Source organism: Stenella coeruleoalba, assembly GCF_951394435.1.
Source record: "Stenella coeruleoalba genome assembly, chromosome: 1".
NCBI classification, from domain to species: domain Eukaryota; kingdom Metazoa; phylum Chordata; class Mammalia; order Artiodactyla; family Delphinidae; genus Stenella; species Stenella coeruleoalba.
The window spans coordinates 97,526,680-97,540,108 of record NC_137169.1 but is presented as its reverse complement, the minus strand read 5'-3'; the positions used below and the strand labels follow the sequence as shown (position 1 = coordinate 97,540,108).

The 13,429-nt window shown below is 48.0% G+C and overlaps 1 protein-coding gene across 1 annotated transcript; it reads left to right on the top strand.

The window, feature by feature from the left end:
- Positions 1-629: 629 nt before the first annotated feature.
- On the top strand, positions 630-11,728 carry OVGP1 (oviductal glycoprotein 1; the record flags this gene model as incomplete). The annotated part of the gene is made up of 11 exons (XM_079940896.1): positions 630-726; positions 1,182-1,211; positions 1,620-1,824; positions 2,806-2,862; positions 4,534-4,699; positions 5,184-5,308; positions 6,595-6,703; positions 6,804-6,989; positions 8,558-8,674; positions 9,878-10,013; positions 11,000-11,728. The coding sequence occupies 11 exons, from the start codon at positions 630-632 to the stop codon at positions 11,464-11,466; spliced, it is 1,695 nt and encodes a 564-aa protein (XP_079797022.1). The 3' UTR covers positions 11,467-11,728.
- Between the last annotated feature and the right edge of the window lie 1,701 nt (positions 11,729-13,429).

Here is a 13,429-nt window from a genome sequence, read left to right as displayed (position 1 = left end):
ACTTCTAATTTTTGACACTGGAATTCAAACTTTGGCCTGCCTGAGTCCATAGCTGGGCCTTTTTTGTTTGTTTGTTAACATCTTTATTGGAGTATAATTGCCTTACAATGGTGTGTTAGTTTCTGCTTTATAACAAAGTGAATCAGTTATACATATGCATATGTTACTGGGCCTTTTAAACTTTACATTACACAGCTTTTCTAACCACTAATCTTATAACAATAGAATTACTGCTGCCCTTCAGTGTTTCTTCCTCATACTCAGTCCACATGGGGCTGAATTCCAGAAAGAGGGGCTGAGTGCCACCCTGCCCTCGCCAGGGCCCATGGTGGACACCCGCTCTGTGCCAGTGTCAGAGGGAGTTGTTGCTTTGTTGGATCGGAGAGCTATAGCTCTGCTGGACGGGAGGACGGGAGATGCTGGGGTCACTGTGACTCTGGGGCAGCTGCCCATTAATCACTGTTCCTGGTTTTGTGTGTGTTTAGCTGGGCTATCCCAGTGTTGTCCCAGGGTCATACCTGGGGAAGAGCATATAAAGGGGCTCGAGGTCTAGACCTGCAGCTCTCAGACCACGGAGATGGGGAAGCTGTTGCTTTGGGTTGGTGAGTGTGGTGGGTCCCAGCCCCACAATGTCTCTTAGTTCAGGAGGTGCCAGGCTTCATAAGCTCATTGTCTCGCTGGTTCCTGGGAAGCATTCTGCGACTCGGGGCCCTGGATTAGGTAGAGGTAGGACAGGACACAGTGAAGGGCCAGAGGGGCCCAGGGAGGAGAGATCAGAGCAGTGGTGGTACCCTGGCTGCACATTAAACATTTTTATGCCTGGCTTCCACCTCAGACCAGTTCATTCAGTATCTCTGGGGGAGGAGCCAGGATATCACTACTTTTAAATTAGCATCCAGGGTTGAGAACCATTGACCTAGCGCTTTTGCTGGGACTTCTAAATGTCATGGTTGTCCCTGTGCAAAGCATGTGTGTATACGTATGGTGTTTACTGAAGTGGAAAGGAGATCAGATAGATCTGGCTTCACCTGCTCAGTGCAGAGAAGAGGAAAGAGGGAAGGGTGTGTGTGTCTCCATTTGCTTGAGTTGGTGGGTGTACTCAGAACTGGAGGGTGTGCTGGGGTGTGTCACTCCGGGTGTGCCTGTGAATCTGCGTGTGATTCCTCCTTTGTGTCCTGCAGGGCTGGTTCTTGTGCTGAAACACCACAATGGTAAGGACCCTGTGTGGTCCTCTCCAGAGCCAGGGAGAGTGTCCACCTGAGAAGTGCTCCATGTCTAGCGCTCTTGCAGCCCCGCCCTGCCCTGGCTCCGTGTCAGGGATCGCTGACTCAATGCAGTTCAGCAGACGATTTTCAGTCACCTGCTGTTTGGCTCACTCCTTGTGCCAGGATCCAGACTCGAGGATCCATTCTGAACAGGGTTTCACAAGGCATTCTTCCCCCCGCCCCCGGGGACCCCAGCAGTGGGGGAGGGACCTGCCTTCAGTGCAGCTCTGGGGTGTGAGTGGGGGGGGTGTTACTGTGGCCTTGCCTCTTGAGCTGTGTCCACGCTGCTCTGTGGAAGCTGAGCTCCATCCCCACCTTGGTTTCTGCCAACAAATGCCTGCTCTCCCCTGCCAGGTGCTGCCCACAAACTGGTGTGTTATTTCACCAACTGGGCATTTAGTCGGCCCAGCCCTGCTTCGATCCTGCCCCGGGACCTGGACCCCTTTCTCTGCACCCACCTGGTATTTGCCTTTGCCTCAATGAACAACAATCAGATTGTTCCTAAGGATCCCCAGGATGAGAAAATCCTCTACCCAGAGTTCAACAAGCTCAAGGAGAGGTGTGTTCCCTTTGGATGTGGGGCTGTATTTTACAAATGGAAGAGAGTTAATCCTTTTCTGCTGTGAGTCGTCCACTTTCCTCTTATTCTTGTGTCCTAACCTCCTGTCCAGGGCTCTCCGGAGCTTCCCTGCCTTGGGAGCTCCCCACTGACCAGCCTTCTCAGCTCGTCCTTGCCTCCTTGCCTTCGTGGCTGCTGTGGCCCCTGCTTGGAATGCCCTCCTCTCTCTTCTCTGCCTGGCATCCCCCAACTCACCCTTCAAGCCCCGTGTTGAGGATTCTATGTGTTAATGCTGTTCAAGCGCTTCAGAGAGGGCTGTGCATCACAAATGCTTCACAAATGCTAGTGTTTCTGTTACCATGTATCACCTGCAAATGAGCCCCCCAAGGGAAGGGCCAATGTCTGTGATATCTTTGTTCACCAGTGGCTGGGTCAGTGCCCGGCAGAGAGCTGGTGCTCAGTACTCCCTCCCCAGGACTCCTGGGCTCTCCTGTCCAGGGGGTGGTCTGTCACTGCATGTGTGGTTATAGAAGGGTGGGGAGAATCCATGTCACTAGATTACACGCTCTGGAGAGGAGAGCAGGGAGCTTATCCTCTGTTCACTGCTGTATCTCAAGCACCTAAAGCAGTCAGTGGCAAATAATAATTGTTTAGTAAACGTCTGTTGACTAAGAAAGTGAGTGAAGAGAAATTTTAGGAGGCTTTTTCTTTTCCTTTTTATGGGACTGTCATGGGAGCGGGGAGTTTGGGGGCCTTTGGGCAGCCTTGGCGTTCCTGGGTGTGATGACTTTTGTGTGGGCTGGTTGTTCTCCCTCTTTTCCTTCTTCCCTTCTTGGGTTCTGCTGGGCTCTGCTCTTTTCTTCCTTAGGTTCTCCCACCCGTCTCCCGCCTTCCGTTCCTGTCCTCCCATCCCCCTTACTTGCCACAGTCCCCAAATAAATGAATGAGAACCCAGCTCACAGACTCTGTCCTGCATCACAGGAACAAGGAGCTGAAAACACTGCTGTCCATCGGGGGGTGGAACTTCGGCACATCGAGGTGAGACTGTGCTGTTAGGTCTTCTCTCTGGGGTGGGGGTGATGTATGGGGGAGGAGCAGGCAGGCCGGAGGTGAGGACAGAGTGGGGAGCCAGCTGGGCCGTGGGGAGACACGCTAGTACTCCCCCGAGTCCTGACCTGGCCCTGGAGTCCAGGGTCCCCCGACCTCTCCTCCATGGTGAGTGAGGGGAGACAAGGCAGGTTCAGGAGGTGGTGAGAAAGGGGCTGGAGGGAAATGAGGGGAAAATGGGGTGCTCACAGTTGTCCCCTCAATGCTTCAGAAGAGGCAGGGCTTTTGCCTCAGAGAGGGGAGGAGTCTTGTTTAGGACATGGATAAACCCCAAGCCTCCCAGGGCCTGGGTTTCCTCGCTTTATAAATAGAATCAGTGGTATCAACCTGAAAGGATGGGAGGAAAGAAAGTGATAGAAACCAGATGCTCAGCTGAGCACCTGGGCACATGGTCTGTGTCCAGTGCATGGTGGCTACTCTTCGTTACCCTCCACTAGGCAGTGTGGAGGTGACAAACTGCCTTCATGTTCTCTGAAGAAACTTTCCCCCTATTTCATGGCTGAGGCCAAGGGCAGAGAGTTGCCTCCCTTCCTGCCTTAGAGGAAGGAGCTGTAGGAGAGGGGCACCTGGAGGCCTGAGAGTGGGGGACTGTGAGGAAGCACCTGGCACAGAACCCAGGAGCAATGCAGGGAGGATGCAGGGAGCTGGGTGAGAACTGGCTCTGCCTGACCCCAGGCCTCGCCTCTCCCTGGGCCACGACTTCTTGAACATTCGCTGTGTACAAACGCTGGCCAGAGACTTTGCATGCATTATCTCATGGTTACTTGGGAGAGGTTTACAAAGTGGCTGTTTACATTCTAAATTTGCAGAGAAAAGCAGGAACACGAGCTTAAGAAACTTACCATATTTCACACAGGTGACCATGAGAGATGGCCCAGCTATGGGTGGAAACCAGATAATGGAACTAGGCCTGCCTAAGTCTGAATCTGGTTAATTTTCTAATCATTGCACTCAGGACTAGTCCCAAATTGCTTAACATTCAACTCCGATAAGTTACAAGTTTTCCAATAGTGTCTTCACTGTGGAAGAGAAAGCACTAGAAAAAAAAAAAGGAAAAGAAAGAAAGAAAACAATCAAACAGCCAAAGAACAAAAGAGCAAAGAGTACAGAACTCCTAGTCTGAGCATGGCCCTCCTGTGCCACGTTAGCTCAGAGGTCTTTCTGGAAATGCTGGCCCTTGGCTCATGTTCCCTCCGCTAATCTGTTCACGCAGAGAAAGTCAGTGCCAGGACAGGGTGTCAGGACTGAGCTGTTACCCACGAGGAAACAGCAGAGGGACAGTGCGTGGCTAGGGGCGGACCATGTTTTCAGAGGCCAAGCTGGCCTGAGCCTGCTCTCTCCACCCCAGGCTGTGTGCTTGTTTCCATCTGGCAGGGGAAGTTGTGGTTTGCAAATCCTCCCTGGAGCCTGAAGTCCCCATTCCTGGGTATTGGAGCCCCGTGCTGGGAGGGCTTTAAGAGGCTCTGAGAGTTTCAACGACCTGCCTTCCTTTCCTCAGTCATATCCACTGTGCCCTCCATGGGGTGCGAACCAAGGGGTCTTGTAAGGGAGGCTGAGGTTGTGCAGAAAACACTCCTGGCCTCACCTCTGGTCTCCCTGCAGGTTCACCACGATGCTGTCCACATTCGCCAACCGGCAGAAGTTTGTCACTTCAGTGATAGCCCTCCTGAGGACACATGGCTTTGATGGTCTGGACCTCTTCTTCTTGTACCCTGGACTCAGAGGCAGCCCCAGGCATGACCGCTGGACCTTTGTCTTCTTACTTGAAGTAAGGCCAGCCTGGCAGCTCCCGAATCCAGAAATGATTCTACTTTGATCATATCTGGGCTCAGGGCACAGGGGAAGCCTAAGGCCGGGGACAAGGGCAAGACAGCAGTAACAGAAGGTTGTTTACTGCCATCACCTGCAGGTGTTGGACAAAGAGCTGCCTAGCAAGGGCCCTATGGCGGCTCTTTCTCTCTGTCACATCCGGGCCTTGGCCCAGCCCTCCAGCCTGAGTGATGCCTTCTCTGTGCAGCCCCTGGACTCCCTCAGGTGGGCTGTCTGAACTCTGCTCCTGGGCCTGCTGCCAGCCTTCTGTTCAATGACTTACCACATTGGCTCACGTCCGCCTTTCTCACGAGCCAGTGGGCAGGGCCCGTATCTGACTCTCCTGGTTCAAGGGGCTCCGTAAATAAAGGTTTCTTGGATGAGTCTTGTTTTCCCAGACTCTGCTTTGTCTGGTTCTCGCGTCTGCCTCTCTTTCTTCCCAGGAGCTCCTGCTTGCTTTCAGGAAGGAGGCGCAGCTCACCATGCGTCCAAGGCTGCTGCTCTCCGCTGCTGTCTCTGGGGATCCCCGTGTCATCCAAAAAGCGTATGATGTGCACCTCCTGGGAAGGTGAGTGGGTGCTGCGTTGGTGGGCAGGACATTGGAGGGAAGGAAGACTCTCAAGCTCAGAACCCCAGAGGTGCCCAAGCACTGTCCTTGAGCTTTTCAAGTTCCTGCCCTGCTGTAAGTGCACCTTTGGGAGGTGGGCTGATCAGGAGCATAGGTGGGGACAAGGGTTTTTCCATTATATTCTGGGCTTTCCTTAGGAGATCAGAGGGAGGTGATGTAGTACCAGTCCACACCACAGCATCCTCTCGGGTAGAAATCTGTATCGCCTATCGCTGGGTCTCTAGGAGAAGAATCCAGGAGTCTGGCCTCTGCTGTCCCAGAGTCCCCTTAGACATACACTGTGCCAGATGGCTGATATCATAGAGATGGATTAATTACCAACTACTGCCACTGAAACAAAAATACGAATGCCCAGTCAGGCCCAGTTTTCAGAGCACAGGTCTTCATGCAAAAGTTACAAAATCAGGCAAAGAGAGCTCCTAACTTTCTGGACAGCTCTGGACTAATTTTCTCAAAGCTCAAGAATCGGGTATTCACAGATGTGATAACTGAGGTAGAGGCAGAACACAAGAAATCACACGCAATTTTTGCATGTGATTACACTTAAGGAGAGTGGTTCCATGGTGGCAGGAAAGGTGAGAGACATAGTGGGGCACAATTGGCTAGTGTTGGTCTTACAGCCAGGCAGGGTTGAGTGAGACCACCTTCACCTAGCTGGGTCACCTTAGACAAATTAGATAACGGTCTGAGTTTCAATTTCTTCATTTTAAAATGGAGACAATTGTAGTACTTAGGGCATTGGACAGATTAAAATTAAATTAGATAATCCATGTTAACCTGGACACCTGTGACCTGGTAGGGCTCAATTATACTTTGTCATTTGGAAAGCTTTCTGGAAGACATAGGTTTCAATGGTTCCTATAATGGTAGAAGGACAGAAGCTTTTTCATGCTGTGGGTCAGAACTGCTTACACATGACGATTTATGCAGACCTCTGTTGCACTTCTATCAGCCTGAATGCCTTTGTTTTCTGTTCTGACCCCTGCTCACTCCCTTGGTTACTCTCAGCATGGCATAGGTCCTGATGCACCACTGTCCCTAACCAGCTGTGTGTTCCAGGGGCAGCCTCTCAAGTGGAGGGCACAGCTTGGGCCGTCCCCACAGGCAGAAATGGCAGGGAAGTTGGGTGCCCAATTTACAGCTAGTTAGCTAGTCATCGCTGTGATGATCGGACTTGAAAATCTAGCTAGCACGATCTTCATATCTCCTCTTCCTGCCCCTTACAGACTACTGGATTTCATCAGCGTCTTGTCTTATGACTTACATGGAAGCTGGGAAAAGTTCACAGGACACAATAGCCCGCTGTTCTCTGTGCCCAAGGACCCCAAATCTTCGGTAAGAAAGAGAAAGCTCTCATGTGGCCCAGAAATCTGTCCCTGAGTCAGGCCATTGGCTCCTGGTAAGAAGGAGGGGTTTGTGTTCTTCCTGCCTGCAGGCATATGCCATGAACTACTGGCGAAAGCTTGGGGCAGCACCTGAGAAGCTCCTTATGGGGCTCCCCACCTATGGACGTACTTTTCGCCTCCTCAAAGCCTCTGAGAATGAGTTGTGGGCAGAAGCTGTGGGACCGGCATCTCCAGGGAAGTACACCAAGCAAGCTGGCTTCTTGGCTTATTATGAGGTGACAGGAATGGGGAGCTCTGTCTATTAGTTAGGGCTCTCACACCCCAGCCCAGGGCAAGAGCAAGGACAGGGAGAAAGGCAAGAGTGAGGGCTGGAGACAGGACAAGGAGGTGGTTTCCTGGGGCAAGGGAAACCCACTCTCTGGGATATTCTCTGTTTCTTCTGGGGAAGTTATTTGAGTCCTTTGTTAGGGGTGAGGGACTAGGTGGAGTCTGAATGGAGCAGGACAGATAATTTTACCCCTTAGAAGAATCTTAAAAGATATTTAAGTCAATCCTGACTTAATATATGGCCTAAACATAATTAATATTTGCTATATATATATATATATATATATATATATATATATGTCCTCTCACTCTCCCTGATTTCCAGATACCCCTCACCCAGCTTCAATCAATAACCACTCATGGCCAATCTTGTTTCTTCCCTGCTCCCTGAATCGCTCCCTCCCACTACTAGATAATTTTGAAGTAATTCAAGGCATCTCCCATCACAGATTCTTTCTCCTCTACCCTAATTCCACTCCCTAATCCCCATCTCAGCAAAGCTTACTGTTGACTGAAGGAAAGAGACATGGACCCAAGGGATGTGAAACAAAAGAGAAGACAGTAAGGGGCACTGAGTGGGTGGCTATATTACCTGTGAATGTCTTATGGCACAGGTGGATTTTGAGCAGATCTTTGAAGCACAGGTAGAGTCCTGATGGGCAGGAATGACAAGATGGGAAGGACCTCCTAGGCAGAGAACAGCAGGCACATAGACACAGGTGTGTAGGGGCACCAGGGGGTGAGCTGTGTCTTTACCTGAGGTAGTAGTGGAGATGCTGGTGTCTCTCCAATCTCTATTCTGTGCTGGCTGCCTGGAGATGTTTTCCTGCTAGTCCAATGAAGCATGGTTATGAGTGATAACATAGTTGAAGGAGTGTTCTTGAAAGACATTATGGGTCAAAGAAATTTTGGTAGACTAAACCTTTAATTAAAAAAACAAAAACAAACCTTATACATTAACTTCTGCAGCCCAACTTGAACACATCTACGTCTTTGCAGTCTATGGTCTCCAGCTCAGGGATGGGTACCCAGTCCACACTCAATGCTTCTTTGATTGTAATAACCTAGTTCTCCCTACCTTCGAGACCTTTATATTTATTATAGATTCGAAAGTTAGTTTGATAACTACCTAGATGGGGCAGTTTATGTTGGTTTTAATGAACAGAGGAGATACTTGTTCATGAAAATTCTTTGTAAAAGATACAGTTTGGTCCAGAGTCAAGTCTGTTACTGTAGTAGTTTGGTATTGACATTATTTACCAAACCCTGGTTTGGTTACTTAAGGATGTCAGCCACTCCTTGGTTCTCTCTCTGTTTATCCATCGCGGATGTCAGAGGAAGGAATGTGCAGTAGTAGGAATTTTGCAGAATAGAGAGAAGGTCCCTTGTGAGTGGCTTCCCCGCCCCCTCTTTGGTCTGCCTTCTTCTCACTCCCTGGTGGGGGATTCTTGGGTTCTTTATCCTTGCTGGCGCTTCCCTCCGTGGCACAGAACTGACCTGGTGATCTTCTTGGCAGATCTGCTCCTTCATCTGGAGAGCGAAGAAGCGCTGGATTGATGATCAGTATGTCCCATATGCCTACAAGGGGAAGGAGTGGGTTGGCTATGATGATGCCGTCAGCTTCAGTTACAAGGTGAGACCTTGTTCCTTTCTTGCTCCAGCATAGAGTTTCCCTCTGCTTCCATGAGGCCTTTGTCTGTACAGTGTGTGAGTGTATGTGTGTGTGTACCTATAAAACTGGCAGGTTAACTTGTTAGCCTGTAAGTAGAAAAAAATCTCAGAATCTTCAGTTTCAAACTTAACAATTATGGGGTTCATTCTTATTTTACATTTGGGAGAAGTAAAGCCCAGAAGGAGCCAACTGATTTGGCTTTGGAGCTGTTTGGATGTGACAGATTGTATCTTTTCCATCAGCCTTACAGAAAACACTCATAAAGTAATAATAAAACCTGGATTCAAGGCTAAACATCCTCCTTTCAGTTATATCTGAAGTTTAAAAAATCATGGATAAAAGCCTTTATTTTCTTATATGTGTAAAGGGTACAATATTATGTGCTCTACTCCTCCTTTCTAGCATCGCTACGGTATAAGGTATGTTGATGTGATTTTTAAAAACTAAAGCAATATCTATCGTTTAATATGATGATAGTGGTGATTAGCAGGCTGGGGAGCCAGACAGTATTTAACATTTATGAACATTTACTATGTGCAAAGCATTGCTTCAAATATTTTACATGTAGGAATTTAAAAATTGTTTTTCAAATCGTGGCAAATTATATACAACATAAAAGTCACCATTTTACCCATTTTGTTACAGTTCAGTAGCATTAAGTACATTCACATTGTTGTGTAACCATCACCCTTATCCATCTCAGAACTTTCTTGTCTTCCCAACTGAAACTCCACACCTATTAAACAACTGCCCGTTCCTCCCTCATGCAGCTCCTGCTAATCCCAGCTCTACCTTCCATCTCTATGAATTTAACTACTCTAAGTACTTCTGTGAGTGGAATCGTAGTATTTGTCTTTTTGTAACTGGCTCATTTCACTTACCATAATGTCTTCCAATTCCATCCATGTTGTAACATGTGCATGTAGGAGTTCTTTGGATCCTAAAAATGTTGGAAATGTTATTATCCATTTTTTTTTACACATGAGGCAACTAAGACACATAGCTTTATGTAACTTTTTCAAGATCCCATAGCTAATAAGCAGTAGAGGCTAGATTCAGATCCAGACTACATGCCTAACCATCCTGCCATATTGCCTTCTGAGAGCCCATCTGTTTTTGCCATTGTACCTAGTACAGTGGGTTGACTGACTACTGCTTTTTCAGGCATTTTTCATAATGAGAGAGCATTTTGGGGGGGCCATGGTGTGGACATTGGACCTGGATGACGTCAGGGGCACTTTCTGTGGAACTGGCCCTTTCCCCCTTGTCTACACGTTGAATAATCTCCTGGTGAAGGCTGGTGAGTAGCTATGACCTGGAAACTGGGGTTGGCTGTTGCACACCCAGCTACTGGTGCGTGCTTTCTGTTAGATCTAAAGGCTTTGGTGAGGCAACATGACACTGAAAGAGGAGAATAAACTTTGATGCCACGCTAGTCTGCTTTCTCATCTTGGTTTGAGTGCATGCTCTATTTGACCTCTGTGAGCTTTGTTTTCCCCATCTACAAAATGGGAGTAATCCTTACACTCAGGACATTATACAAACTAAATGAGATATGGAATGAAAACTTGCTGGCTCATAGTGAACACAATATATGTTAGTTTATTTCTCTATTTCTTTTTCCTGTTTTCATGGGACAAGAGCCAGAAAAGGAAATTAGGTTTCTTTTTGATATCTCTTTGATAGTAGAGACTGCCTTGGCAGTTAGGAGATGGAACCTGGCATGCTAGAGCTGCAACAATCTTGGAGGTGGTCTATAACCCTCATTTTGTGAGGAGACTAGGGCTCAGAAAGATAATACAGCCAGTCGGGGTGGAAATGGGACTCCAACCCAATTCTTTACAGCATGCTGTCTAGAGCAGCTTCCTGGCCCTCAGCCTTGTTCCTGGTGCCTCCCAGGATGGGGGGACACAAAAGGGTTCTCCTTGAGGATTCCACAAGTAAGAAATAGGCTTTGGGGGGCAAGGTCTTACTCAAGGTGCAAAGGTCAAATCAAGGGCTTAAGCATAGAGAACTGGCAGACTCATCCTTGGGGTTACTCACTGGAAATGTAACAGACCCACTGAGTGCCCATGGGTCCCTGGGATCATGTTAACATGATGAGATGGGGGAGCAGGGCTTCTATGTATTGAGATTTTGTCTATGTCCTCAAGTGGATACATTAGGAAATCCTCCAATTCTGGTTTGGGAGCAGGTACTTCAGCCCTGGAGTGGGTCTAGTCCTGCCAGTAATAGGATGGGAAGGAAGGGGTAGGAATCTCAACCTTTTCTGATGATTCCCTCTAGAGTTCAGCTCAACTCCTCCACCAAAATTTTGGCTCTCAACTGCTGTGAATTCTTCAGGAATTGGCCCAGAAAGGCTGAATGTGATCAAGGATTTGACCACTGATTTGGGGATCTTGCCCCCAGGAGGGGAGGCTGTGGCCACCGAGACCCATAGAAAGTCTGAAACTATGACCACAGTCCCCAGAGGTGGGCTTGTGACCCCTACAAGGGAAACTCTGTCCTTTGGAAAACACCCCCTAGCTCCAGAATGGAAGACTGAAACCCCTGGAGAGGAGACCATGACCCCTGTGGGCCACCAGGCTGTGACCCCCGGAGGGATAACTGTGGCTCCTATGCATCTTCAGACTGGAGAGAAAACCATGCCCCCAAGAAGGAAGGCTGAAGCCCCTGAGAAGATGACCATCCCCTCAGGAAAGATGACAGTCACCCCTGCTGGGCAGACTGAGACTCTTGAGAAGAGAATTTGACTTCTGAGGTGGACCCTGAACCCCTGGTGGGTTACTTTGGTCTTCACACAGAAGCTGAAAACTGGATGCTACTCTCTGGTCCTGTCATCTCACCCCCAGGACACACTCCTCTTGCTTTTGACAAGCCCTTTGTTCCCACTGATGGAATCATTCCTCTGATGACTCAGTAACCCTTCCAGTGAGTCCTCTCTCTCTAAAGAAAGAAAATCCAGAAAACTCTGCTGTGGACCGAGGATCTTAAGATCTGTTGTTGGCAGAAACTGGGGAAAGTCCTTGCCTTTTCTTCTAGGTCCCCTGACCAAAGCTGCCTGTGCCCAGCCATTCATAAACCATTCTTGGGGCAAAGCAGGCCCCAGGCCACACTGAGTTAATCTCTCTTCTGTTGAATAAACTGGAAGCATAAGAATTCATTTGAGTTCTCTGAAGTTCTTTTCTTGAAATGACCTGTGCTAGCCAGTTATCAGCTTCTCCCTTTCAAGGTCACTTTCCTCTCCTGTTATTTTTGGAAAGAGAGAGTTTGTGTCTAGCCTATGCTGATGTGGATTCCAGTGTCCATTATGTGCTTCCCTCTCTGCCATGAACAACTGCTGACTTCACTGTTGGTCAGAGCCAGAATCTCCTCTAGAGAAGTTTTCTATACTCCCCAAGGGGCCTGAGAGAAGGAGGAGGGGGTTGTGCCTTCCAATTATATTCCCTACTTTGTAAAGTCTTAGTTGTCTCTGAAAAAACACCCCCACCTATTCTCTCCATAAGAAGTGGTGGAGGGGAAGACAAAATCATTATTTTTTGTGTTACCTGCAAACTTCTAGGTCTTCTCCAGAAACACCAGTTCCTATACTACACACTGCAGTCCACCTACAGAGTATTTTCCTGGGCATGATTGACCCTCATAGTCAATATGGACACAGGACCAATTTCTAGCCCCCCTTTTCTGGGAAACAGTGATGCTAGTGAGTATCAGATCTACCACCAATATTACCTTTTCTTTTGCAAGTGCAGCCTCCCAAGACTTTAAGGTAAGGGTCTCATTAAAATACCTGTGGGAGCAGGCACCTATCATAAATGATTAAAGCAGGTGTAGTCTGTATCCACACATGTGTGGGCACATGTTCCCTGGACCATGTTGCCACACCATAAATCCCAAATCAGTTAAGCTGCGAAAGAAACCAACCTCAAAACTTAGTGGCTTACAAAACAGCTATTTATTTAGCTCATAGATCTAAAATTTGGTAACTTAGGCTGTGTTCAACTAGGTGGGTTTTTTTTTTTTTTTTGGATTGAAAAACCAGGTTGTTTTTATGGTCTGAACTGGTCTTGGCTGGAATGGCTCAGGCATCTTCAGTCAGCTAGTGGGTTGGGTTGGGGTGGACTGGTTTGTCATGGCCTCAGCTGGGCTGACTGAGGTCTCTTTGCATGAGAACTTGCATTCTTCAACTGGCTAGTTTACATGGTTGTGGTCTCATTGTTACTAGAAAGCAAGAGAGAAATCTCCAATAGACAATTTTTAAGTCTTTGCTTGAATCTTATTTACTGTAGTTCCATTGGCCAAAGCAAGTCAAATGACCAAACCCAGAGTTAGAATGGTAGGGAATTATCCAAGTGGATACAGGGAGGCAAAAATAAACTGGAGGATATTACCGCAGTAACCTACCATACAAGCTCAATATTCCTGTGTTTAAGAGAAGCTAAACTTACAGGTGTGTGTGTGTGTGTGTGTGTGTGTGTGTGTGTGTGTGTACACGTGCTTTGATAGCGCAATTGGATCAAAGGGTTCCATGTTCGTATTAAGGTTTGATGGAATAGAGGTGGGTTGTCATTTCATTCTGGACACCGGATTATCTTGTTTCTTCTTCTACTTTTTGTATAAACCCTATACTCATCTCCTTAAAGGTTAGGGCTTATATATTCAATTGGTCTTTCTTATAGTATAGAAAAGAGATAGAGGTGGAGCTTTTTCCACTAG